General features: G+C 43.3%; 1 protein-coding gene across 2 annotated transcripts in view; it reads left to right on the top strand.

Annotated features, from left to right (window-relative positions):
• LOC308584999 (cytochrome P450 2J2-like) overlaps positions 1-27,469 on the top strand; it is a 72,432-nt gene extending 44,963 nt beyond the window's left edge. The window contains exons 8-9 of one of the 2 annotated variants that reach the window (XM_081190422.1): positions 25,976-26,117; positions 27,279-27,469. In XM_081190422.1, the coding sequence (XP_081046548.1) occupies positions 25,976-26,117; positions 27,279-27,466 (330 nt within the window). In that variant the 3' untranslated portion in view covers positions 27,467-27,469. The remainder of the gene's footprint in view (positions 1-25,975; positions 26,118-27,278) is intronic. The other variant, XM_081190424.1, reaches the window with a different exon arrangement.

Here is a 27,469-nt window from a genome sequence, read left to right as displayed (position 1 = left end):
TTTCATTGGTGATATTTTCCAATTCAAAATTCTGAATATGTGTGTCAGGGAACTGCCATCGGAGGAAGCAGGAACCAGCAGGGGGAGAGGTGGGTCTCTGGTGGAAGGGCTCAAGGAGGCTGGCAGAGACTCAGCAGCTGAAGCAGGAACCAGCAGGGGGAGAGGTGGATCTCTGAGGGAAAGCGAGCAAGAGGGAGGGCTCAGGGACACGTCCAGCGAGAACAGTGGGGAGGTATCTGAAGCTCCCATAGGGAGACCCACTCCTCGCCGGAAACTGTCACGCCGCGAGTCCAGAAGACATGTTTCCGTTAAGGAGCTTTTATGCTGGAAACGATTCCGAAAGCAACCACTGTCGGAATCTGCAAGTGACTAGAGCAGCCATGTCTGAGGGGCTCCGTCACAGACAGAGGTTTGTGGACTTGCACAAACTCTGAGGGACTACGATTTTACGCACAAGCAGCTCATCATCCCATCACAATGTGGCTTGTTTCCACTTTACACCTGTGAATTCTCACTTACAACACCTTCACTTGATAAGCCTTTTGTTAGTAAGCCAAACATTCCCTGCTCTTGAAGACTGGGAAGTCAAAAAACTGCATGCCAAAGCACACTAAGTGGTGTCTCAGTGCTTTTCGCAAGGAGAGCAGTAACTGCTGCTCTTTTAATCCTTTAGTCACGGGAGTCAGTCTTTCAAGAGGTAGGTTGTTGGCCTCCTCTAGCTATTCAGTTTCTGGGTCAGTACTCCGGAACTCTGGTGGCCTGTCGTTTCCCCTTCTGTTTGCACATACACGGTTACAGTTCAAATGTCTCCCGGGGATGGGGAGTTCTGACTGCTTGCTTAGGGCATCTTATGAGCTTTTCTAAACAAGTTTCTGGGCTCAGAAACCTACCCCCCTCCCTCCACCACTTTGATGCTTCCAAAAAACCTCACACAACTGTTTTTACGCTGGATTTTTATCCAGACAAGTTTCTTTCTTCTGCTTGTCACCCTACAATAAAAACAACAACTGCAGAGCAGAAAGAGACCCCAAGGGTCGCCCAAGCCATCCCTCTGTAATGCAGGGAATGCCAACCAAAGCATAGTAGTAGTAGTATAATGGTAGTAGTATAATAATTGAAGGCAAATTCCCATTTCTTCCTCAAACAATCTCTGCTGAAAGCCTTCAATGAACAAGAGTCCACAATCTGGTTAAGTGTTCCAGCAAAAGTGGATCATTTAACTTTTACCAGAATGCTATTCTTTCAGCTCGTATCAATGGTGATTACTACCTGTTCAATGTCTGGGATAGAAATTTCAAGGTTGGGGGTGTTCCAAGAAAACTCCTTGGATTCTTGACCAGGGAACGGTGAATATATGGAGCAAATGAATTTGCCCTGGGCTGAATGAAACTTGCTGCTTGCAGTTTGCAAAGCACATTTGCAAAGCAACTTCCTCCTGAACACGTTATCATGTACAGAAAGCTGGCAAGACATTGTCATGTCTCCTGTTTCACAATTTTGGGGCTAGAAAAAAAATATAAAGGTGTAAAACAGTTTGCTTTTCTGAAACTCTCTGCAACAACACTGTCTCCTTCACTTGAGGTCTTCTCTGGACAACAAGCTTAATATGAGTCAAAAGTGTGATGCAATTACAAAAAAAGCTAACGCTGTTCTAGGCTGCATCAGCAGATATATAGTGTCCAGATTAAGGGAAGTAATAGTTTTCTCCTGGGACTAGGCTACATTTGTAAAGCTAAAGCTCTTTCTATGCATTATAACACTATGACACCAGATGGCGCAGTGGAGTCCCATTTTTCACCAAAGGAACTTCTCTGTATGAAGTTTACAATGCATTTAAGTGGGGAAGGATATCAGTAATAAAAATGAATGTGAAGTTACTTTCCAAAATGTATAAACTGTTGCTAGAATGGTATGCTAAAGACGAATACATTAAATCAGTGACGATACAATAGACAAGAGATATTGGGCATAATATACCATTCTCATCTTGGGAAAAGTTATGGAGGGAAGATTTAAAATTCACTGTATGCTGTGCATGGAAAACTTTGTGAGAATGATGTATCGTGGTATCTAACACCTACTAAATTAGCAAAAATGTATAGAACAGCTACAAATATTTGTTGGATATGTACAGATAAAGAAGGCACCCTCCACGATACATGATGACCTGCAAGATAACAAAAGCATTTTGGGAAATGATATATAATGAGTTGAAAAAAATATTTAAAATAACCTTTGTGAAAAAACCCAGAAGCGTTTTTACTAGGAATCTAAGGTGCAGAAATATGAAAGGAGCAGAAACGACTATGTATGCTACGACAGCAGCGCTGATATTTTTGGTTCTGAGAAGGAAACAAGATAAAGTCCTTACCAGAGAGGAATGGTTGAGAAAAATGATGGACTATGCCAAAATGTCAAAAATGACCGGAAAGATTAGAAACCAAGAAGAATAACTTTAATAAGGAATGGGGAAAATTTGTAAGTTCCCTTGGAGAACACTGTACACAATTAAAAACATTGGCAGCAATGTAACAACACTTGTAATGTAACAAGAACTATGGTAAGAATGGAATTTTAGGAAAAACTGGAGAACATTATATGATGCAGTTGAATGGAATCCATGGAATCTCAGCTCAGGGAAGTCCAAGGATTCAGAGAATCGTATACGTTTATGATTATGACTTTTATTTGAATGTGAATGTTAATTGTAAAATTGAACAATAATTTAAAAAATACAATGTGTTTAACTGAATCGCTTCTGTGATATGTATTGATCCAGCCCTGCTCTGGAGGGTAGGACTCAAATCAATGGCTTCATGTTACAAAAAAGAAGATTCAGAAATAAACATATGGAAAAACTTACTGACAGTAAGAGCTTTTTGACGGTGGAATGGTCTCCCTTGGGAGATTGTGGACTCTCCTCCTTGGAGGTATTTAAGCAGAAGTTGGATGGCCATGTGTCGTGGATGTCTTTAGCTGAGATTCCAGCACTGGAGGGAGTTGGACTAGATGGCCCTCAGGGTCCCTTCCAACTCTACAATTCACTGGGACCCGGGGAAATGCCATGACCTAGAACCAAATGTAGAGATCCACTGGGGTAAGCACAGCATGTAGGCAATTCGGATCATACATTGCTTTCAGAGAGTGACTACAGTACTAATATTTTTGCTTTAAGTCGGTTTCTAAGAAGCACTGTCCTTGTCCTTCTCCACTGATGGTACTCTAACATGGAGTCAGAGGCACTTTCCACCCACAACCCATCCCAAGAACCAGATTTACAAGGATTAAGAAGACCAGTGCCATTCAAGAAGGCCTGTAGCTGGCCACACTACCAAATCAACATGGAAAATTACAGTAGAATCTGATCTATAAGATGCAAGGCCAAAATGGAGGAGGTGCAATAATAATAATCAAAATATCTTTCAAACGCAGATGTCCTCCCCCACAATGAAGTAGTAACCATAGTCGTAATTAGTACAATTTCTGTTTCTCATTGGGACGCAGGTGGCGCTGTGGGTAAAACCTCAGTGCCTAGGACTTGCCGATCGTATGGTTGGCGATTCAAATCCCCGCGGCAGAGTGAGCTCCCGTCGTTCGGTCCCAGCTCCTGCCCACCTAGCAGTTCGAAAGCACCCCTAAGTGCAAGTAGATAAATAGGTACCGCTTTATAGCGGGAAGGTAATGGCGTTTCCGTGTGCTGTGCTGGCTCACCAGAGTAGCTTCATCACGCTGGCCACGTGACCCAGAAGTGTCTCTGGACAGCGCTGGCTCCCGGCCTCTTAAGCGAGATGAGCACGCAACCCCAGACCGACTGGCCCGTACGGGCAGGGGTACCTTTACCTTTACCTTTACTTGTTTCTCATTGGAACATAATGAACCATGAGTCAAGCACATATGTTATGGCCACAAGTCCATATGCCAGGGATCATTGAGGGTTTTGAGGCATGATGGCATGCACTGGCTGAACACCAAGGAATGGTGGGAGGTATGACCTGGGGAATTTCCAAGGGATGAAGACTGAGAGCCCAGGGATTGGTGATCAGACAGGGAAAGTGTGTGGCAGAGAAAAGTCCAGAAGCAGAAGCAGAGGCAGAAGTAGGAGATAGGAGACGCCAAGTTGTGGAGGGTGAACATCCCCTTCTTCCCACAGCTGTTTAGCTCTCCTCCTTCCCCAGGTCCTTTCCATGCTACCTAAGACTCCACTGATGCACCCTTCTCTGCTCCTCCCTCTTCATCCCTCTTCTGGTCCTGGAAGACACCGGTAGAGGGGAGCTTGTTGCAGCAGAAGGGGGGACACCCTGGTTCCTTCACTTGTTGTTGTTGTTGTTTAGTCGTTTAGTTGTGTCCGACTCTTCGTGACCCCATGGACCAGAGCACACCAGGCACTTCTGTCCTCCACTGCCTCCCGCAGTTTGATCAAACTCATGCTAGTAGCTTCAAGAACACCATCCAACCATCTCATTCTCTGTCGTCCCCTTCTCCTTGTGCCCTCCATCTTTCCCAACATCAGGGTCTTTTCCAGGGAGTCTTCTCTTCTCATGAGGTGGCCAAAGTATTGGAGCCTCAGCTTCACGATCTGTCCTTCCAGTGAGCGCTCAGGGCTGATTTCCTTGAGAATGGATCGGTTTTATCTTCTTGCAGTCCATGGGACTCTCAAGAGCCTCCTCCAGCACCATAATTCAAAAGCATCAATTCTTCGGCCATCAGCCTTCTTTATGGTCCAGCTCTCACTTCTATACATCACTACTGGGAAAACCAGAGCTTTAAGTATACTGCCTTTGTTGGCAAGGTGATGTCTTTGCTTTTTAAGAGGCTGTCTAGGTTTGTCATTGCTTTTCTCCCAAGAAGCAGGAGTCTTTTAATTTCGTGACTGCTGTCACCATCTGCAGTGATCATGGAGCCCAAGAAAGTAAAATCTCTCACTGCCTCCATTTCTTCTCCTCCTATTTGCCAGGAGGTGATGGGCCCAGTGGCCATGATCCTCGTTTTTTTGATGTTGAGCTTCAGACCAGATTTTGCGCTCTCCTCTTTCACCCTCATTAATAGGTTCTTTAATTCCTCCTCACTTTCTGCCATCAAGATTGTGTCATCTGCCTATCTGAGGTTGTTGATATTTCTTCTGACAATCTTAATTCCGGCTTGGGATTCATCCAGCCCAGCCTTTCGCATGATGAATTCTGCATATAAGTTAAATAAGCAGGGAGACAATGTACGGTAATTGGTAATTCCATTTATTGTGATGATGGGTTTCAAGAGTAACTCTCACTGGCTTGAAATCAACAGGGGAGCAGAATCTGTAAACTAATGGGAGGCCAGAGCAGGGAAACTGAGGCGAGTAGAAAAGAGGTGCGTAGGTGTTTGTGTACAGCATATAGTAACAGCTAACTAATATTTCACCATGTACAAGTCTTTAAGTACATGTGGGAGGATTATAGAGAGCATAATCCCACTTAAGAGTAGACATGATGAAATTGCCTGACATGACTAATTTAGTTTCATTAATTCCAATGAGTATACTGTGAGCATGATCTTACATAAATAAGCCCCAAAGATCCCAAATTTTGTTGCAGGACTTGCTGCTTCTGTCACTCCTGTGATTGAATCACAATAGGTTCAGAATCCCCCAAGTGGATCAGGTGTCTATTCCTCATCAGCAGAAACGTGTAGAAACCTTTTTGAAATTATGATTTAATCATAGACATACGTTACAGCTCAATTGCCAGGAATTAAAAGAATAATATCAGCACCAATCATTCTGTGTGACTTCAAAGAGCAAGAAGGCATGGCAGGAAGCCTGAGGAGCAAGTGCAGAATGTTGATGAGAGATAAAGCACTGGCTCCTTTCCCAGCCGGATTTTCCCGCTGGATATCTTTTTTAATTAAGTGTGGCTAGTCCTCATGCCATCATATGACACATTAGTTGGGAAACCTGGCTTCAGCACATGTGGAGATTTGGTTGATTATGACATCTCTAAGAAGCACGAAAGACTGCTTCTCTCGGCAAGCTCTTCCAACATCTTTTGGGCACAGACTCAAGTAGCAAAGGCTCCACCAGAAAACTTTTTGATTACACATTCATCATAATTTGTGCTCATAATAATTTCAAGGTGGTTACATCCAACTCCATTTTCAATAATATTTATGCCTGCAAAGATTTTGAGGTGGTCATACAGTTTCATTTCCATTCTATCACATCCTTTAACTTTCTACTGAAAACTACATATGCACAGGCTTCTTTTTGTCGCACTTTTGCAATAGATATAGTTTCCCCAGACAGCAATAATGCAGGAGTGTTCAGGAAGCATTACAGAAGAACTAACAAAGCGGAATATTCTTCTCAAGAATATGGCACAGAATTCACCCTCAATAAAAATCCTGCCTGGTGGAACCAGTAGAACTAGTAACTGGTTGACATTACACATTCTATCCTTAAAAACGGTGTGGGGAAAATTGGCTGAATTGGGTTTGTTTGCTGAAACTTTTCAGCATACTGACTAAAACAAATAAATAAATAACCAAAATAAAAACAAAGAAAGGAAAAGAGAGAGAGAGAAATGTCCCCCCCCACAAAAAATTCCAACCTTTCCTCCATATTTGAAAACAATAAATCCTTCATTTTTATTTAAACAGGAAACTCTCCACTGTAGTCATTTATTTTAAAAAATCCATAGTTATTTACTTGTTGTATATTCATTATTTTACACCCGTGTTTATATCTTGCAATTCCATTTCCTGTAGGGAAATTTATCAAGAGAAAAAGAAAAGAAGTTCCATTTCTACCACTTCAATTCTTTTCCCAATAGGGTCACCAGAAGCTTGATAGGTTTTTCCTCTAAATTCTCACCAAATTATACCCAGAATCCTTTCTGCATCATCTTGTAATTCTCTGCTTTGGAGAGACTAAGCAGCTCTTACATGCAAAGGCATGAACTTAAATAAACATGGTTTGTTCTGAGATGGCAACTTTTCACATTGATTTATGTAAGTCATTATTTCTCACTGATTTTTCGTAGGTATTTTATTTTCAAATGGTCACACCTGGAGGCAACAAAGACAGTTTGGTGTAGTTACTATGCGGAAGCTGGGGCTGGGGAAGAAAGGCATGGAGCACCAAATAGCAGAGGAGGCCCATCAGCTTGTGGAACGTTTGCACGTTCAAAGGGTATGTGATGAGGGGTGATGGTGCTGAACTGGCGTATGAAGATATATTTGTGTCCTACCTCTGTCCATTTTAGAAAGGAGTGTGATATGCTTTTCTTGGTTCCTAATGGAGATCCCAGCAATTTCTCTTGACCACCATGAACTCCCACTCTCAGCATGAACAGGAGCAGCTGAGCTAACATTAGTATAACTTTATTTTGAAGGACAACCACTTGACCCCTCCATCCCTATTGCTAATTCAATCTCCAACGTGATATGTCCTGTGGCTTTTGGGCACTGGTTTGCTCTTGAAGATGAACGGTTCCAGAAGCTGATGGAAGCCATGGATTTTGTCATAAAAAATTAAGTAGCTTTTGGCATATTGTGAGTAGTTGTTTTCATTTCTCCTAAGCCAAACAGGTCCCCCTGAATACCACAAATCAGGGCCTTAATACCACAAATCAATATTTTGGAATCCATTATGATAGAGGATAGAGGGTTGAAGAAGTGACATCAGGTTTAAATTGACTTGAGATAAGGGCCACTTACTATCTCTCCGCCTGCTCAATTTCTTATGATTATCATTGAGATAAAATAAAATAAAAAGCATGAGTAAGAAGACTTTGTCCACCACAGAAGACTCGTTGGAGGAATGATGGGATAAAAATGGAACAATGACCTTCAGAACAGGTCATCTAGAGCCCACCAAAGGGGACAGAGGTGAGCAAAATAATCTTTTCACTAAGGGAATTACATACTTTTGTTGCCATCATGGAAAACTAAATGTGTCTACTCTCTACTGACTTAGCAGTGGCAATGATGATGGTGCCTATAGTGAGGCCCCTGCAGCCAAAACCTTGGCTGGAATTTTTTTAATGAAAGAGAGACTTGCAACTTAAGCACTGTCCCTACTGCTAAGGAAAGCAGCTCCCTCCTGTATGACCCAACTAAACTCTTTTTCCAAACTTAAGTTCAGTTCTCCACATTTCTTCATCCCTTCTGGATCTTTTTTAAAAAAGTACTCATGAAACTCATGGAACTTTGGAGTGTCAGGCATAGCCCTATTGGCTTTAGCCCAAACGTAGCAGAGTTTTCCTGCACAGCGAAGAAGCTAGTTGCGGCGATAATGACTAGTCAGCTAGACTCAGAAGAACTATTTACAGGATTTATTAAAAGGGAAAATAAAACCAGCAGAGTTTCTGCATACAAATAAAAGCAAAATAAACCCTCTCTTTCTCTCTCTCTCATAACCATACACAGCACTTCTAACTCCTAACACACCTCACATCAAACTGTGCTAGCAATCCCTAGATAACAGAGTTGAGTGCTGCTCGTTAACCAATCAGAGTGAGTAGTTTCTAGGTCAAGCAGACCTGGGCTTTCTGCCAAGAGTAAATTGACACCAGCTGGAGTTAATTGGTGAAGCTAGAATCTGCAAGTTTCCCACGAGAACCAATTAACAGAAACTGAACACCCCCTCACAGATTCTGCTGAACAATTAACACCAAATACACCTATGTAGGAGATCATTTTTCCAGCAAACCTAAACCCTTGCACATTCGCTTGTTCTTTATCTTTGCCAATGGTTTAGTTAACACATCTGCTACATTTTCTTCACTTGATACATAAGTACAGGTGATTACATTGTCTTGTACACAGCAACGTACATTTTGGTATTTTACAGAGATATGTTTGGAACGCGATTTGAAACCCTCTGTTTTACTTAAGGTTATACAAGCTTGATTATCAATGTAAACTTGTACTGGTTCTCCACAATTTACATTTAAATCTGCCATCAAATGCTTGAAATAAATCACCTCGTTGCACAATTCACTCAATGCAGCATACTCTGATTCCGTTGATGACACACTTACAACGTCTTGCTTGCGTGACCACCAGCTGATTAAAGCTCCACCGACCATTATGACTAGTCCTGTGACAGATTTTCTATCTGGCAAATTTCCCCAGTCACTATCACAGTAGCAACTCAACATTTCATCCTCTGAAGAATTTAATTGTAACATATAGCCAATTGTCTGTTTGAGATACCTCAGAACTTGTTTTACCCCTTTCCAGGCATTTAGTGTGGGTTTTGAGACCAATCTACTTAATATGCCTACTGCATAGCTAATATCAGGTCTGGACCACTGTGCTAGATACAATAAACTTCCAATTACAGAGTGATATACATCAGGGTGTTCAAATTCAGGACTCTCATCTGTATGAAGTGTTTTTATGAAACCTGGATCCATAGGCACCGCTGCCCCTTTGCAATCCTGCATCCTGTATGTAGTCAGTAGTTGTTTAACTTTGTTCTGCTGACTAATTAGGCAGCTGCCATCTTGGGCCCAGCACACTTCCAACCCTAGATATGTCCTAACCGGGCCTAAGTCTTTTGTACACCCACCTGCAGCCTACAATCTTTGCCCCCTCAGGCGCTGCTACTGGTGTAAAGACCTTGTGCTCATTCAGAGAGGACATCTCTTCCTCCATTGCCTGTTTCCAGAGCTCTGCCTCCTCTTTTGGTAACTTTAACACCTCCTGAAAACTTTTGGGTTCTGCAATCACACTAAACACATTTGCAGTATCAGGAGAAAAACGCACTGGAGGCACTCCTTTGTTTTGTCTTTTAGATCTTCTGGGAGAAAATTTTTCTTCTGACCCACTTTCCTCCTCAGAACTACGACCTCTCTTTTGTTGCTTAGCAACTGGTCTTTGGCTAACTTCACTTTCCTGAGAGCTCTTATCTGAACTTTCCTCCCCCTCAGACTCTGATTCTCTGTGTCTACCTTCAGAGTCATGAAGCTCCTGGGAAGGTTCAAACCAAACCTCAGTATTGGCATGTAGTCTCTCCCAGCCACTATGTTCACAGAAACTGGCATTCCTGGAGATCACAATGCCATTCGTCCCTTCAGCAAAGCGGAAACCTTTTCCCAGCTCCTGGTAACCCACAAACACTAGCTGTTTGGTCTTAGGATCTCCCTTCTTTCTCATTTGTTTCGGAATTAATACCCAGGCTTTTGATCCAAACACATGCAAATGGTCAATTTTGGGTTTTTTCTGAAACAATTTAAAGTATGGGGTTGTACCTATTGTTTGATGGAAGAGCCTGTTTTGGAGATAACACGCAGTGAGCATGCTCTCCCCCCAATAAGACATGGGTAAATCAGCATCATCAAGCATGGCAAACATCATATCTTGTAAAGATCTGTTTTTTCGCTCTGCAACGCCATTCTCCTCTGGGGAAAAAACGTTCGTTTTTCTATGCCCAATGCCACGCTTTTGTAACCAATCTTTAAAGGCATTTGACATAAATTCGCCACCTCTGTCCGTCTGTATCCTTTTGAGCTTAACAGACAGAAATCTTTCCACAGATGCCACCCAGCCTTTAAACTTAGTGAACACGTCACCCTTATTTTTCATGGGAAAAACCCAAGAATAACGCGTGGCGTCATCCACAATTGTTAATGAAAAACGCGATCCACCCCTGCTTACAGCAAATGGACCAATTACGTCCATGTGAACCAGCTGTAGCGGTGACTCACTAACTCTGTCACTTCTGGGGTAAGAGACTCTGTGGGTTTTAACCTTTTTACACACATTACAATCAAGGTACTTGTTACAACTCTTTAAATTACCCCCATCAGCCAATTCAGACATTTTTAGTACACTTTTCCAGCAAGCATGCCCCATTTTCCTATGCAATAAGTGCACACAGTTGTCATGTATAGCTTTGTTAGCAGGCTGAGATTTACTGACTACTGCTGCAACTTGAGATCCTGCTTTAAGCCAAAACAAGCCTCCCTCTGACTTAGCAGTGCCTAAAATCTCACCAGCCTTCTTAATAATGCAACTGTCTCCTTCAAAATACACTTTAAACCCAGCTTTTAGCAAACAATCTACAGACATCAGATTGCTCCTTAATGAAGGCACACAAAGTACATTTTGCAGGCATTCACGCAGACAAGGAACAAAAACTGCACCCCCCGAAATCACTTCGGAAGTACTTCCGTCTGCTAGAGCCACCTGGCTGCGCTGTGCTGAGTTCTTGGAAACAAACAATTCATCTGAATTCACGATGTGGCGAGACGCTCCCGAATCGACCACCCAGACCGCTTGTTTCTCATCAGCACTCTTGACCTCGCCGGTCACCAGCTGAGCCGACTGTTTTCGTTTGAAGAATTTCCTTTTACGCTGCTGCTGCTGCTGATCTCGTCTCTGCTCCTGCACCGGCAACTGAGACTTGACCAACTCCGGACATTGTCGTTTTAGATGCGCTGAAGACCCACATCGGAAACAACGCCTAACAGCAAACGCTGACTCCTCACTGGTACGCTGCTTTTGCTTCACCTCTGGCACGGCATGAGAACTCCTTCCAAACCGCCCGCCAGTAGAAGCCTCTGCAGCCACCGACCTTTCTTGCCTCTTCTGCCATTCTTCAATCAAACGCCCAGTAACGTAACTGACTGATAAATCACGCTCCTGTATGCCTTCTAGAGACAAAACTAAATTATCCCAGCTTTCCGGGAGAGAACTCAAAATAATAGCCACCTTCTCCTGCTGGTCTAGTGCACAGTCTCTTTCCTGTAGCGCAGCAAACTTTAACTGTAAACTGTGTAGGTGTTCCTGCATTGTAACCCCAGGCTGTAACATTGCCTTGTACAATGCCTTGCGAATGAACAGCTTGGAAACTGCTGTCTCACGCACATGGAGTTCTTTAAGTGCTTGCCACACACCTCTAGCTGTCTTGATTCCCCTCACATACGGCAACTGGGAATCTTCCAGCCCCAAGACAATTGTGGCCCTTGCTCTTTGGTCTTTATCGAGGTCTTCATCATCAGGCTTCGTAGGAAACTTACTCACCACTTGCCAGAGACGATCCCTCTGCAGCACTGCCTGCATGCGTTCCGACCACAGCAAGTAATTGGAGTCATTCAGACGCTCAAAAGCCATCTGAACTGGTTGTGAGGTCATCTTGAGAGCGATGTCCCTGGAACCCGGAACCAGCTACTCACGACCACCGAGAGAGAAAACAGGAACCACAGCACCCAGCACTCACACGCTGCAGCTGTTGTCCTTCTGTCCGCTGCGTCACCAGCTCACCACGGTCAGGAACCAGCCAGGAACAACAACCTCTGGAACTACTGGAACCAACGCCGTTGATGCTGACACCACCGCAACTCAGGCTGGCAGCACAATGCCCATAACCTCATGGAACTTTGGAGTGTCAGGCATAGCCCTATTGGCTTTAGCCCAAACGTAGCAGAGTTTTCCTGCACAGCGAAGAAGAAAGTTGCGGCGATAATGACTAGTCAGCAAGACTCAGAAGAACTATTTACAGGATTTATTAAAAGGGAAAATAAAACCAGCAGAGTTTCTGCATACAAATAAAAGCAAAATAAACCCTCTCTTTCTCTCTCTCTCATAACCATACACAGCACTTCTAACTCCTAACACACCTCACATCAAACTGTGCTAGCAATCCCTAGATAACAGAGTTGAGTGCTGCTCGTTAACCAATCAGAGTGAGTAGTTTCTAGGTCAAGCAGACCTGGGCTTTCTGCCAAGAGTAAATTGACACCAGCTGGAGTTAATTGGTGAAGCTAGAATCTGCAAGTTTCCCACGAGAACCAATTAACAGAAACTGAACAGAAACTTCATCAGCATTTTAGTGCTAATTTCTCCTAATGCACACACATGTGTGCAATTTTGCCCGAAGCAAGGCCTGTGTGTTATTTTCACTATTGTATGCATTTTTAGGCACACATGACCATATCATTTGCATTTCCATTTTTGTACGCATCACTTGACTGGGAAACTACAGACAACTTTATATCAGTGTTCTAGGCACATTTGAAACAAGGAATTTCATTAGTGTGAGCAGTTTCTGACTTCTGGGCACAGTTCTAAGCCTAAAATTTCTGATTAAAACTGCAGAGTGGAAGGAAAGGAGGACCTTTTTCTGCCTCCTCACTTCCAGCCACTCTTTGAAGACTGGAGAAGAGACTGTCTTAAGAATATTAGAGGGCCAGGTAGGGCAAGCATGGCTTTGTTTTTTTCAGTATTCAGATGGGGACTAGACCATGTGAAAAATGAATATAAGATTTTAGCTGCAGTTCATTCATTTTCAGCTTAATATTCTTGTTATTAAAAAGGCACACCTAAACATTCCGTCGCTCGACCCATAATCTAGGTTTAAGGTGCCATTTAGCTCAGAGCTTTCATATCTCAGTTTCTAACACTGCTTTATATCAGTCCAACTTTAATTTTCTAGCTCCTTACGTATTCAGAAAATGTAAGTAATTGATCTTTAATGAGAAAACAAGGAAGGAGAAAAATCATCCTTCTTCAAGGTTTAGTTTTTTGTGATGAAAGATCAGAATTACTTGACTGGCAAACTGGAAGATTTAATAAATACAATTAAAAATTTAAAAAACGGAGAAGTGTACATTTTGAATGATGGCTGTCTTTCCCATTGTGTATTAGGCAAATTTGCTTTTAAATGTGAACTTACTTGAATTCCCCCAACACCTACCATAAAAGCCACTAACTTGTTCCAGGAGGGGTCCTCTGATTGTGCCCAGTTTTGGAATGATGCCTGGGAGCTGGGAAAATATTTTGAGACATAGTTTTCTTTCACATTTTCAGCTAGGGATAATTCACAGAATCCAATCATTGTGAGATTCCAGAAAAGCAATGGACACCTTTCTTCTTCTTAGTGAGAAACTAATATGCTGGCCCTGAAGAATAGTGCAGATCATGTTTTTTAAAGTGCTAATCCAAAGCACAAACGGTGTGACCAAGCTTCCTCATGGTAATGGCAGCATATCTGCTATCTTTCCTTTAGCTTTGTGTAATTCTCCCATGGCTCATGAAACATCTCCCAGGGCCCCATAAGAAGGCCTTGTCCTGCTCAGAGCTGATGATTTCATATGGAAAGGAGGAGATAGAGAAGCATAAGGCGAATCAGTCTCTGCATGATCCACAAGATCTCATTGATTTCTATCTGCTTCAGATGGAGAAAGTAAGTATCAGCTTTGAAGCTGAATACTGTACTGCTCATCCAATGAATCATTATATTCCCTGTTGTGAGTACTAATCTCTTGCCTGGAAACCAGCATCTTTTTTCCTGAATCTCAGTTGAAAATGGCATTGAGTTCCCCCCAAATATTTCTCAAAGTCAATTTAGTTGCTAAAGTGAGTTGACATCCATCCATTAGCATTGTTAAAAATGTGAGTGGAAAGAAGTGGAAACCTAAGTGTGTTAAGGGGTCTTGCCTATGGAGCATTCCCTCTGTACATAAATTATTTTGGACTGATGTTCATCTGATATTCAAATGTGGACTGAGAAAACAGAAAATCCTAAACAAAATGCTCTTAAACTAGAGTATGACTTCAAATCCCCATCTCATCTATCTTCATATACTAGAAAGGACAAATGTAAATTCATCTTTCACTCTCTGAGCAATGCTTATCATGATGACAAATGAATGGTGAAATATATTGAGTGTTAAATACCATATTTCACCATAATTGTCACATTTTTTATGCCAATTATTCCTTTCAAAAAAGGGGGGGTGACGATTATTTGGTGAAAAACCAAGGCACGACCCTTATGTGAGGAAAGTGTTTTTATTAACAAACATAATTATGTTTATATTGCTTATTACTTGTTACTCACTCTTTTTGGTGTGATTAGGATTCATGGAATACGCATGAACAGGTAAAGGTAAAAGGTAATTCAAATTGGGGCAAGGCAAATTCATGCACGCTTCGAATGCCCGGTGACTATTATGTGGTGAATTCTTTGGAACTGATTTTAGGGCTTGAAAAAAAGGAGCTTGACTATTATGTGGTGGTGACCATTAGACAGTGAAATATGTAGCACACATTTTGAATATCTGCTGCCAGAGTTTCCGTTTGATCCCTCTCTTCATGTCAGTATTAGATTACTATGCCCACCCACAGATCCTGAAATCTAGCACCAGCAGATACTGCTATATACAGAGGAGAGTGTGTGTGGGTTTCTTATCATAACCAGCTATGAAGCAGAGGGCCAGCCCATCCATGAGGCAGGCTGTGAGAGCTGCCTTGGGCAGTGGAATGCCAACAGGAGGCATCTCTGGGGATGTGCTGCCTAGCCAGCCGCTAGTGTAGAAGCAAAGGGGGCAGCTTCTGGCAAGATTTCACCAAAATCTTTCAAGATCTCACCTAGTCCCCAGTTGCTGTTGCCACTTTGTGGGCAGTGCTGTGCAACCCAGGTAAGCAGGCAGCAGCAACAACAGTACAGTGGTGGTGACAACATCTTCTCATTGCACCTCAGGCAGTGTAAGAAGACACCCCACCCCTCATGAAGTCTGTGTGGGTGCTATGGTAATAAGTGTGTGTGGGGGGGGGGGAAATAAAGTAAGCGCTGAAGAACAAATTGTAACACATGTAAATGACATGTCACTTTTCCCATTTTCAACACCAGAGCAGGAATGACCCAGAGTCCACCTATGATGAAGAAAACTTGGCCCAGTGCATTTTTGACCTCTTTGCAGCAGGGACAGAGACAACCACCGGTTCTCTGAAATGGGCACTTCTCCTCCTGGCAAGTCATCCAGATATCCAAGGTGAGAGAGGAGAGCCAGGAATTCTCTTGATCACTAGGGTGGAGCATAATTGTTTAAAGCTTTCATATTGGAAAGAGTTAAAAGTGAGTTTATGATGTAAGTTTTGGAAGCCAGATGTTATTGAAATAAGCTAAAAGTTTTTGACTTACATGTCTGGAAAGATCATTCTCCCCCACCATTTTTATGGAACCTATAATTGTAGGGTTGGAAAGGACCCCAAGGGTCTGCTGCCTCTCCGTGCTCCATTACATGAGGGACACGGGTGGCACTGTGGTCTAAAGCAGTGAGCCCCTTGTGCTTGCTGATTACAAGGTTGGCAGTTCAAATCTGTGTGACAGGATGAGCTTCTGTTGCTCTGTCCCAGCTTCTGCCAACCTAGCAGTTTGAAAGCATGCCAGTGCAAGTAGATAAATAGGTATTGCTGCGGCGGGAAGGTAAACACCGTTTCCATGCACTCTGGCACTCATCATGGTGTCCAGTTGCACCAGAAGTTTATATATATATATATATATATATATATATATATATATATATATATATATATATATATGCAGGTTTTGGTGTCTTCGGGTGTCTTCCCGTGTAAGAGTTGGGGTGTCTAGGCGACGTTTCGACGAGGTCTCACTCGTCATCTTCAGGCTGGTGCTTTCGGCTTCTTGTTACTGGAACAGAGCAGGATCTCAGTGTTTGAGTTCCTATAAATACTGTTGAGGGGGTGTGGTGTATAGCCTCCAACGTTCTGGGCAGAGAGGAAGTTTCCAGGTTAGTGTGCCTTTTCTTCTTTTGTTCATTAATTACTTGAGGGATATCTTGAGTGATTTCTTGAGTGATATTCTGAGTACCACTTAGGAGGGTCATTAGGTGTGGATTAGTTGCTAAAGCTTTCGTGTCTTGACCTCTTGAGCTTGTGAAGAGTTTTTTTTTTTTTTTTGTGAGAAGATGGCTGTACTGCACTTAGTTGTGCTCTGGCTTGGCTTCGTGTATAGGGGCGAGCTGTGGTTTTGTGCCCTGTGCCAGCCAGATCTGTGTAGGGATTGCAGGGGGGTGCAGCATCCGGAGGTGCCACTATGGTTTGGCTACTGGATGGTGTCTGTAATTTATCTGTGGAGAGGGTCTGGGTTTGGGTCTGGTGTGGTTGATTGGAGATGGCGTTCTGTGTGCCTCTGGTTCTGGTGTCGGTTTTTGTGGGGAGGGCTAATTTCCAGATGTCTGGCAGGCGGGACGTGTCGTCACGCTTGTTCATGTTGTGAGGGTGTTTCTCTATCTCGATGGCTTCCATGATTATTCTCTTGTGGTGATGTTCCATGTTAAAGAGCAATTTGGAATCTGCAAAATTAATTTCGTGTCCTGTTTCTTTCATGTGTTGGTAAAGAGAGGAAGTTTTTTCTTCTTTTTTGACGGCATTCTTGTGTTCTGCGATACGTGCATTTATTCGTCTGTTTGTTTGTCCAATGTACGTGGCTGGGCAGACTTTGCAGGGTATTTCATAGACCCCTTGGTTTTCTAATTGGATTTTATCTTTGGGGTTTCTGAGGATATTGGCTATTTTTTGGTTGGTGCAAAAGGCTGTTTTGATATTGTGTTTATGGAGGATTTTGCTAATTTTATCTGTAGTGCCCTTGATATAAGGAAGGAGGGCCATGCCATTGTTTTCTTCTGTGTCTTGGTTTTTGGGGGGTGTTTCTTTTTGGATTAGCTTCGTAACCCTGTTTTGCTGGTATCCGTTGGCGATTAACACATTTGAGAGATTCTGTAACTCAGTTGTCAAGTGGTCTTTGTCAGCCAGGCGTTTGGTTCTGGAGATGAGAGTCTTGGCTACGGAGTTTATTTGTGCAGGGTGGTGGTGTGATTGTGCATGTAAGTAGCGGTTGGTGTGTGTTTTTTTCCGGTAGATAGTGTGTCCTAGGGAGCCATCAGGTTTTTTGTAGATTAGGACGTCAAGGAAGGGAAGTTGGTTATTGGCTTCTATTTCCATAGTGAATTGTATTTTGGGGTGTAGGCTGTTGAGATGTGTGAGGAAGCTATCTAGTTTTTCCTTCCCGTGTGGCCAAATTACAAAGGTGTCGTCAACATATCTGAGCCAAAGTTTGGGTTTGTGTTCTGACTTGTCTAAAGCATTGGTTTCAAAGTGTTCCATGTACAGATTTGCTATGACCGGTGAGAGGGGTGATCCCATAGGTGCTCCTTCTATCTGTTTGTATCTTTGTCCATTGTGGATGAAGTACGTGTTGGTTAGGCAGTGGTTGGTCAGGTCCAGGATGTATTCGGGGGGATTGTATTTGTTTTGAATGGCTGTCAAGGCTTCATTAATGGGCACTTGTGTGAAGAGAGATACAACATCGAAGCTCACAAGTAGGTCATCGGGATGTAGGTTTTGCTTCTTTATTGTTTCTATGAACTGGAAGGAGTTTGTAACGTGTGAAGCGATAGATTCTGCATAGGGCTGAAGTTGCTTAGCGAGAAATTTAGCGAGATTTTGTAGAGGTGAGCCTATGGAGCTGACTATTGGTCTGAGTGGTGTTCCTTCTTTGTGTATCTTGGGGAGACCGTAGAGTTTGGGGCATCTGGATGATTTTTCTCTGGGGATGATTCTTAGCTGGATTTCTTCACTGATAGGAGAGGCTTTTATTTTGGATTTGGTGGTTTTTTCCAGATAGGTGGTGGGATCTGTTTTTATAGGTTGGTAGGTAGGGTCTTGGAGTAGATTTGATAGTTTTGCTTGGTAGTCCGATGTGTTCATCACAACAGTGGCATTACCTTTGTCTGCTGGGAGAATGATTATGTTGTTGTCTTTCCTCAGGTTGGTGAGTGCTTTCTGTTCTTCTTTGTGTAAATTGCTTCTGGGTGGTTTGCTGGAGCAGAGGATGTTGGTGACTTCAAGTCTGATTTTATTGGCTTCATCTGGGTTGATTTTGGTTAGGCTAGCTTCGACTCCGCATATGATGTTTTCCGTGGGGATGCGTCTCGGGGCGACTGCAAAGTTGAAACCTTTGGAGAGTACTTTGGTTTCGGTTGAGGTGAGGATCCTGTCTGATATGTTATGTACTGTTTGTTTCATGGGTTGTTGTGGAGGGTGGCTGGGCTTCTGGCGTTTCTCTAGTTTGTGGAGTTTGTTGGTGTGTGTGTCCGTCTTACGTGAGGACTCAGTTTCAGCTCTCCAAACGGCTAGTTGTTTGCATTTGTCCCAGAGTGCAGGGTGGATTTTGTTACAGAGTTTGAGGTGAAGAGTGAGCAGATCTTTGTTGGTTTGGTTTAGTAGGTATCTTTTCTTATGTAGTTCGTTTCTGATTAGGGATAGTTCAGTTCGTTTCAGGATCCTTTCGGTAGCTGGGGTTTTAGAGTGGAATTTAAGTTGGAAGCATGTGGGAATTAAGTTGTTGTCTCGGCAGTTGCGTAGGAACAAGAGATCACATAAGATGGTGGCTCTTCGGATTTCTAGTTTCTCGTAGGTTCTTGTCAGCTGGAAGGTTTCCTCCCCGTAGAGGTGAGATATTTGCTTTCGTAGATTTTCACGGGTACAGGAATGCAGGTTTTGGTGTCTTCGGGTGTCTTCCCGTGTAAGAGTTGGGGTGTCTAGGCGACGTTTCGACGAGGTCTCACTCGTCATCTTCAGGCTGGTGCTTTCGGCTTCTTGTTACTGGAACAGAGCAGGATCTCAGTGTTTGAGTTCCTATAAATACTGTTGAGGGGGTGTGGTGTATAGCCTCCAACGTTCTGGGCAGAGAGGAAGTTTCCAGGTTAGTGTGCCTTTTCTTCTTTTGTTCATTAATTACTTGAGGGATATCTTGAGTGATTTCTTGAGTGATATTCTGAGTACCACTTAGGAGGGTCATTAGGTGTGGATTAGTTGCTAAAGCTTTCGTGTCTTGACCTCTTGAGCTTGTGAAGAGTTTTTTTTTTTTTGTGAGAAGATGGCTGTACTGCACTTAGTTGTGCTCTGGCTTGGCTTCGTGTATAGGGGCGAGCTGTGGTTTTGTGCCCTGTGCCAGCCAGATCTGTGTAGGGATTGCAGGGGGGTGCAGCATCCGGAGGTGCCCCTATGGTTTGGCTACTGGATGGTGTCTGTAATTTATCTGTGGAGAGGGTCTGGGTTTGGGTCTGGTGTGGTTGATTGGAGATGGCGTTCTGTGTGCCTCTGGTTCTGGTGTCGGTTTTTGTGGGGAGGGCTAATTTCCAGATGTCTGGCAGGCGGGACGTGTCGTCACGCTTGTTCATGTTGTGAGGGTGTTTCTCTATCTCGATGGCTTCCATGATTATTCTCTTGTGGTGATGTTCCATGTTAAAGAGCAATTTGGAATCTGCAAAATTAATTTCGTGTCCTGTTTCTTTCATGTGTTGGTAAAGAGAGGAAGTTTTTTCTTCTTTTTTGACGGCATTCTTGTGTTCTGCGATACGTGCATTTATTCGTCTGTTTGTTTGTCCAATGTACGTGGCTGGGCAGACTTTGCAGGGTATTTCATAGACCCCTTGGTTTTCTAATTGGATTTTATCTTTGGGGTTTCTGAGGATATTGGCTATTTTTTGGTTGGTGCAAAAGGCTGTTTTGATATTGTGTTTATGGAGGATTTTGCTAATTTTATCTGTAGTGCCCTTGATATAAGGAAGGAGGGCCATGCCATTGTTTTCTTCTGTGTCTTGGTTTTTGGGGGGTGTTTCTTTTTGGATTAGCTTCGTAACCCTGTTTTGCTGGTATCCGTTGGCGATTAACACATTTGAGAGATTCTGTAACTCAGTTGTCAAGTGGTCTTTGTCAGCCAGGCGTTTGGTTCTGGAGATGAGAGTCTTGGCTACGGAGTTTATTTGTGCAGGGTGGTGGTGTGATTGTGCATGTAAGTAGCGGTTGGTGTGTGTTTTTTTCCGGTAGATAGTGTGTCCTAGGGAGCCATCAGGTTTTTTGTAGATTAGGACGTCAAGGAAGGGAAGTTGGTTATTGGCTTCTATTTCCATAGTGAATTGTATTTTGGGGTGTAGGCTGTTGAGATGTGTGAGGAAGCTATCTAGTTTTTCCTTCCCGTGTGGCCAAATTACAAAGGTGTCGTCAACATATCTGAGCCAAAGTTTGGGTTTGTGTTCTGACTTGTCTAAAGCATTGGTTTCAAAGTGTTCCATGTACAGATTTGCTATGACCGGTGAGAGGGGTGATCCCATAGGTGCTCCTTCTATCTGTTTGTATCTTTGTCCATTGTGGATGAAGTACGTGTTGGTTAGGCAGTGGTTGGTCAGGTCCAGGATGTATTCGGGGGGATTGTATTTGTTTTGAATGGCTGTCAAGGCTTCATTAATGGGCACTTGTGTGAAGAGAGATACAACATCGAAGCTCACAAGTAGGTCATCGGGATGTAGGTTTTGCTTCTTTATTGTTTCTATGAACTGGAAGGAGTTTGTAACGTGTGAAGCGATAGATTCTGCATAGGGCTGAAGTTGCTTAGCGAGAAATTTAGCGAGATTTTGTAGAGGTGAGCCTATGGAGCTGACTATTGGTCTGAGTGGTGTTCCTTCTTTGTGTATCTTGGGGAGACCGTAGAGTTTGGGGCATCTGGATGATTTTTCTCTGGGGATGATTCTTAGCTGGATTTCTTCACTGATAGGAGAGGCTTTTATTTTGGATTTGGTGGTTTTTTCCAGATAGGTGGTGGGATCTGTTTTTATAGGTTGGTAGGTAGGGTCTTGGAGTAGATTTGATAGTTTTGCTTGGTAGTCCGATGTGTTCATCACAACAGTGGCATTACCTTTGTCTGCTGGGAGAATGATTATGTTGTTGTCTTTCCTCAGGTTGGTGAGTGCTTTCTGTTCTTCTTTGTGTAAATTGCTTCTGGGTGGTTTGCTGGAGCAGAGGATGTTGGTGACTTCAAGTCTGATTTTATTGGCTTCATCTGGGTTGATTTTGGTTAGGCTAGCTTCGACTCCGCATATGATGTTTTCCGTGGGGATGCGTCTCGGGGCGACTGCAAAGTTGAAACCTTTGGAGAAACAAACAGTACATAACATATCAGACAGGATCCTCACCTCAACCGAAACCAAAGTACTCTCCAAAGGTTTCAACTTTGCAGTCGCCCCGAGATGCATCCCCACGGAAAACATCATATGCGGAGTCGAAGCTAGCCTAACCAAAATCAACCCAGATGAAGCCAATAAAATCAGACTTGAAGTCACCAACATCCTCTGCTCCAGCAAACCACCCAGAAGCAATTTACACAAAGAAGAACAGAAAGCACTCACCAACCTGAGGAAAGACAACAACATAATCATTCTCCCAGCAGACAAAGGTAATGCCACTGTTGTGATGAACACATCGGACTACCAAGCAAAACTATCAAATCTACTCCAAGACCCTACCTACCAACCTATAAAAACAGATCCCACCACCTATCTGGAAAAAACCACCAAATCCAAAATAAAAGCCTCTCCTATCAGTGAAGAAATCCAGCTAAGAATCATCCCCAGAGAAAAATCATCCAGATGCCCCAAACTCTACGGTCTCCCCAAGATACACAAAGAAGGAACACCACTCAGACCAATAGTCAGCTCCATAGGCTCACCTCTACAAAATCTCGCTAAATTTCTCGCTAAGCAACTTCAGCCCTATGCAGAATCTATCGCTTCACACGTTACAAACTCCTTCCAGTTCATAGAAACAATAAAGAAGCAAAACCTACATCCCGATGACCTACTTGTGAGCTTCGATGTTGTATCTCTCTTCACACAAGTGCCCATTAATGAAGCCTTGACAGCCATTCAAAACAAATACAATCCCCCCGAATACATCCTGGACCTGACCAACCACTGCCTAACCAACACGTACTTCATCCACAATGGACAAAGATACAAACAGATAGAAGGAGCACCTATGGGATCACCCCTCTCACCGGTCATAGCAAATCTGTACATGGAACACTTTGAAACCAATGCTTTAGACAAGTCAGAACACAAACCCAAACTTTGGCTCAGATATGTTGACGACACCTTTGTAATTTGGCCACACGGGAAGGAAAAACTAGATAGCTTCCTCACACATCTCAACAGCCTACACCCCAAAATACAATTCACTATGGAAATAGAAGCCAATAACCAACTTCCCTTCCTTGACGTCCTAATCTACAAAAAACCTGATGGCTCCCTAGGACACACTATCTACCGGAAAAAAACACACACCAACCGCTACTTACATGCACAATCACACCACCACCCTGCACAAATAAACTCCGTAGCCAAGACTCTCATCTCCAGAACCAAACGCCTGGCTGACAAAGACCACTTGACAACTGAGTTACAGAATCTCTCAAATGTGTTAATCGCCAACGGATACCAGCAAAACAGGGTTACGAAGCTAATCCAAAAAGAAACACCCCCCAAAAACCAAGACACAGAAGAAAACAATGGCATGGCCCTCCTTCCTTATATCAAGGGCACTACAGATAAAATTAGCAAAATCCTCCATAAACACAATATCAAAACAGCCTTTTGCACCAACCAAAAAATAGCCAATATCCTCAGAAACCCCAAAGATAAAATCCAATTAGAAAACCAAGGGGTCTATGAAATACCCTGCAAAGTCTGCCCAGCCACGTACATTGGACAAACAAACAGACGAATAAATGCACGTATCGCAGAACACAAGAATGCCGTCAAAAAAGAAGAAAAAACTTCCTCTCTTTACCAACACATGAAAGAAACAGGACACGAAATTAATTTTGCAGATTCCAAATTGCTCTTTAACATGGAACATCACCACAAGAGAATAATCATGGAAGCCATCGAGATAGAGAAACACCCTCACAACATGAACAAGCGTGACGACACGTCCCGCCTGCCAGACATCTGGAAATTAGCCCTCCCCACAAAAACCGACACCAGAACCAGAGGCACACAGAACGCCATCTCCAATCAACCACACCAGACCCAAACCCAGACCCTCTCCACAGATAAATTACAGACACCATCCAGTAGCCAAACCATAGGGGCACCTCCGGATGCTGCACCCCCCTGCAATCCCTACACAGATCTGGCTGGCACAGGGCACAAAACCACAGCTCGCCCCTATACACGAAGCCAAGCCAGAGCACAACTAAGTGCAGTACAGCCATCTTCTCACAAAAAAAAAAAACTCTTCACAAGCTCAAGAGGTCAAGACACGAAAGCTTTAGCAACTAATCCACACCTAATGACCCTCCTAAGTGGTACTCAGAATATCACTCAAGAAATCACTCAAGATATCCCTCAAGTAATTAATGAACAAAAGAAGAAAAGGCACACTAACCTGGAAACTTCCTCTCTGCCCAGAACGTTGGAGGCTATACACCACACCCCCTCAACAGTATTTATAGGAACTCAAACACTGAGATCCTGCTCTGTTCCAGTAACAAGAAGCCGAAAGCACCAGCCTGAAGATGACGAGTGAGACCTCGTCGAAACGTCGCCTAGACACCCCAACTCTTACACGGGAAGACACCCGAAGACACCAAAACCTGCATTCCTGTACCCGTGAAAATCTACGAAAGCAAATATATATATATACACACACACACACACACACACACACACACACACACACACACACCCACACACACACACAGATACACACCCACACACACACACACATATATAAAATAATTTTTTATTTATACCCCGCCCTCCCCAGCCAAGCCCGGGCTCAGGGCGGCTAACAACCAATAATAAAAACAAGTTGATTAAAATACAATTTAAAAGATTAAGATACAACATTAAAACAATTAGGGAGCAGTCTCTTCATAGGAGGAAAAAGGAAAAAGAAAGAGGGGGAAGGAATCAAACTTATTCTGAGCCAAAGGCCACGTGGAACAACTCTGTCTTAAAGGCCCTGCGGAAAGAGATCAGATCCCGCAGGGCCCTGGTCTCAAGAGACAGAGCAATCCTCCAGGCCGGAGCCAGTGTTGAGAAGGCCCTGGCTCTGGTTGAGGCTAATCTAACTTCCTTAGGGCCCGGGACCTCTAGGGTGTTGCTATATATGGACCTTAAGGTCCTCCGTGGGGCATACCAGGAGAGGCGGTCCCGTAGGTACAAGGGTTCTAGGCGGTGAAGGGCTTTAAAAGTCATAACCAGCACCTTAAATCTGACCCTGTACTCCGCTGGGAGCCAATGCAGCTGCAATTTATATATATATTGTCCATTAGCACCTTATAGGCCAACTAAGTTTGTTCTTGGTATGAGCTTTTGTGTGCATGCACACTTCTTCAGATACACACAAAAGCTCATACCAAGAACAAACTTAGTTGGTCTCTAAGGTGCTACTGGACACATGACCCAGAAAACTATCTGTGGACAAACACTGGCTCCTTCATCTCCTTCCTTTGACTGGACTTAACCATCCAGAGGTCCTTTACTTTTACCTTTACATGCATAACATTAGCCAAAGATCAGGTGAGGAAATGAGGATTAATGAAACTAAGTAGGAAATATTGAGAGCCAGGGTTGGAGAACACACACACACACACACACACACACACACACACACACACACACACATTACAGATAGCCTTTGATCCCAGCCCTTCAGCAAATCCAGCCAGCACAAACATCTGAGATAAGCTTCACTTTCAAAGATTTCACACCTGGGATCTAGAGTGGGGAAGAACCACGTACACAGACTTGAGCTTTTGGAGGACCAGGTGAGCTGAAAATTCAAGAAACTGGGACTCATTCACAGAGATTTATGTAATGTGTTCAAGGGAATTAAATGTCCATCTGAAATAAAATGCAGTATTCACAATTGAAGCTGCGTGGTTTTCTCATTGCCAAGGTAGAACAGTGTGATACAGCTGCACTCCTGTAGCCCAAGAGCAAAGAGCAGCAGAAGGTTTCATATTGAGAGATGCAGCCAGCCATACAGGAACTTCCTGTCTAGTCAAAAATCTGAAGGGCAAGAGCAGGAGCTCCATCTGCAGACATGTTTCACCATCAGCAAGTGCCATTCCATGGGGCAATTGTGGCAGGGGAGGAGCCTGAAGTATCCAGAGGTCTCACCTGGGTTGTGAGCTTTCATTTTAAAAGAGGTGGTGGAAAGCCCTCTTGTGTTCCTGCCTGTACAGAAATGTTGTTAAGGTGAAGAATACAAAATCACCCCCCCCCCAATAATAATAATAAATCACACAGGTCTCTGCAATGATTAGTCTTGGGATAGTGTGGGACAATCCAGAAATGTGTTGATCTGAATGCATTCCAAGTCACTTGTTTCTAATTTGCAGGGGACTATTATTGTTCCCGATCTACGCTCTGTTCTTCTTGATCCAACACAATGGGAGACACCTGAGGAGTTCAACCCAAATCATTTCTTGGACAAGGATGGTCAATTTGTGAACAGAGAAGAATATCTGCCATTTGGTGCAGGTAAACGCAGAAGTCCAAGCTATGTTGTGATCTGTCAATGTGCTTACTGGTCTGCTTCCAGGAAATGACATCAGCAGCAGCACATGAGGGAGTGGGCCGGAGCAGTAGCAGCGTCTTTCTGGCTGGAGGGGCAGCGCTGGTCAGCAGAATGGGGCAAGGCAGTGGCAAGTTAAGGGCATCTCTGGGTTGGTGGCTTGGGATCCACACATGCACATACACTTATGTGGCCTCCATCTGGACCTCCCTACATTTGCCACCCCTGCCCTGTCCCTGAGAGAGGCAGCACTGCCAGCACCAGGATACTGCTGTTCCCCATCTCACATCACACTGCAAGCCATCCAACTTCTTTTCAGGCAGCAAGGCTAAGGCTATCTTTTCATGGGGTACTATTTAGCCTGGTTTGAAAGCACACTCAGAACTGAGGAAAGCATGCCACTTCCTTACTTCTCCTACTCTGAAATCAAAAGAATATTATTCCTGCAGAAATTCAGCAGACATCATCACTGCTAACTTACAAATTCTCCAAAGGTCAGATTCATGTGCTTTTCCATACAGCATTCAGAAATCGAGTTCCTACCAATGTGAGGTAAGTCTGACAGGAAAATTACTTTATGCTCTTAACCCCTTTCTGCATTGCTGATTTGAACAATTGACAAAAGTTTTCCTTTCATTTCTTCAGGTCAAGTTTTATTGAAAGTTTTATATATAAGACACAATAAACATCTTGCCAATCTAAAAAGGAAAATAGAAAAAAGATGAGGAAAGGAAGAAAAGAAAGAAAAGAAGAAAAGCAAATTACCTCTATCAAAATTAAATATTCACCCTTATCCTGCACACAGAAAAGTGAGCCCTCCCAGCTTCCACTTGGGACCTAGACCCTCTTTCCCCAGTTTCTAGCCCTTCATCTTCAATCCATCCTCTTCCTCAGTGTATCTTCCTTGATATGAGATAGGAAACTTCAAACAAAACATAAGTATAATAAGAAGAAAGAAAGGTTAGCACTGACCAGGCTGGGAAATTGACAGCAGCCTTGATGATTTTGCTATCCTATCTCTGTCTAGTTTTCCAAAGTATTAAGGAGAATGTTTATAACTACAAAGCAATGAACATGGGAAAGTAAATTCTTGCTCACTTGTTGTCTTTCACTTTTCCCATCCTCAGGGTCTCGCATATGTTTGGGAATGCAGCTGGCAAAGATCGAAATCTTCATCTTCCTGACCAGCCTGCTGAGGGCATTCAGTTTTCAGCTGCCAGAAGGAGTCAAAGAACTCAATCAAGAGGCTACAGTAGGGGTTACAACACATCCCCATCCTTATAAACTCTGTGCAGTTCCCCGCTGCAACACATAAGAA

Source organism: Podarcis bocagei (assembly GCF_964188305.1).
Source record: "Podarcis bocagei genome assembly, chromosome: 4".
In the NCBI taxonomy this organism is placed as follows: Eukaryota; Metazoa; Chordata; class Lepidosauria; order Squamata; family Lacertidae; genus Podarcis; species Podarcis bocagei.
This window is presented reverse-complemented; position numbering and strand designations above follow the sequence as displayed.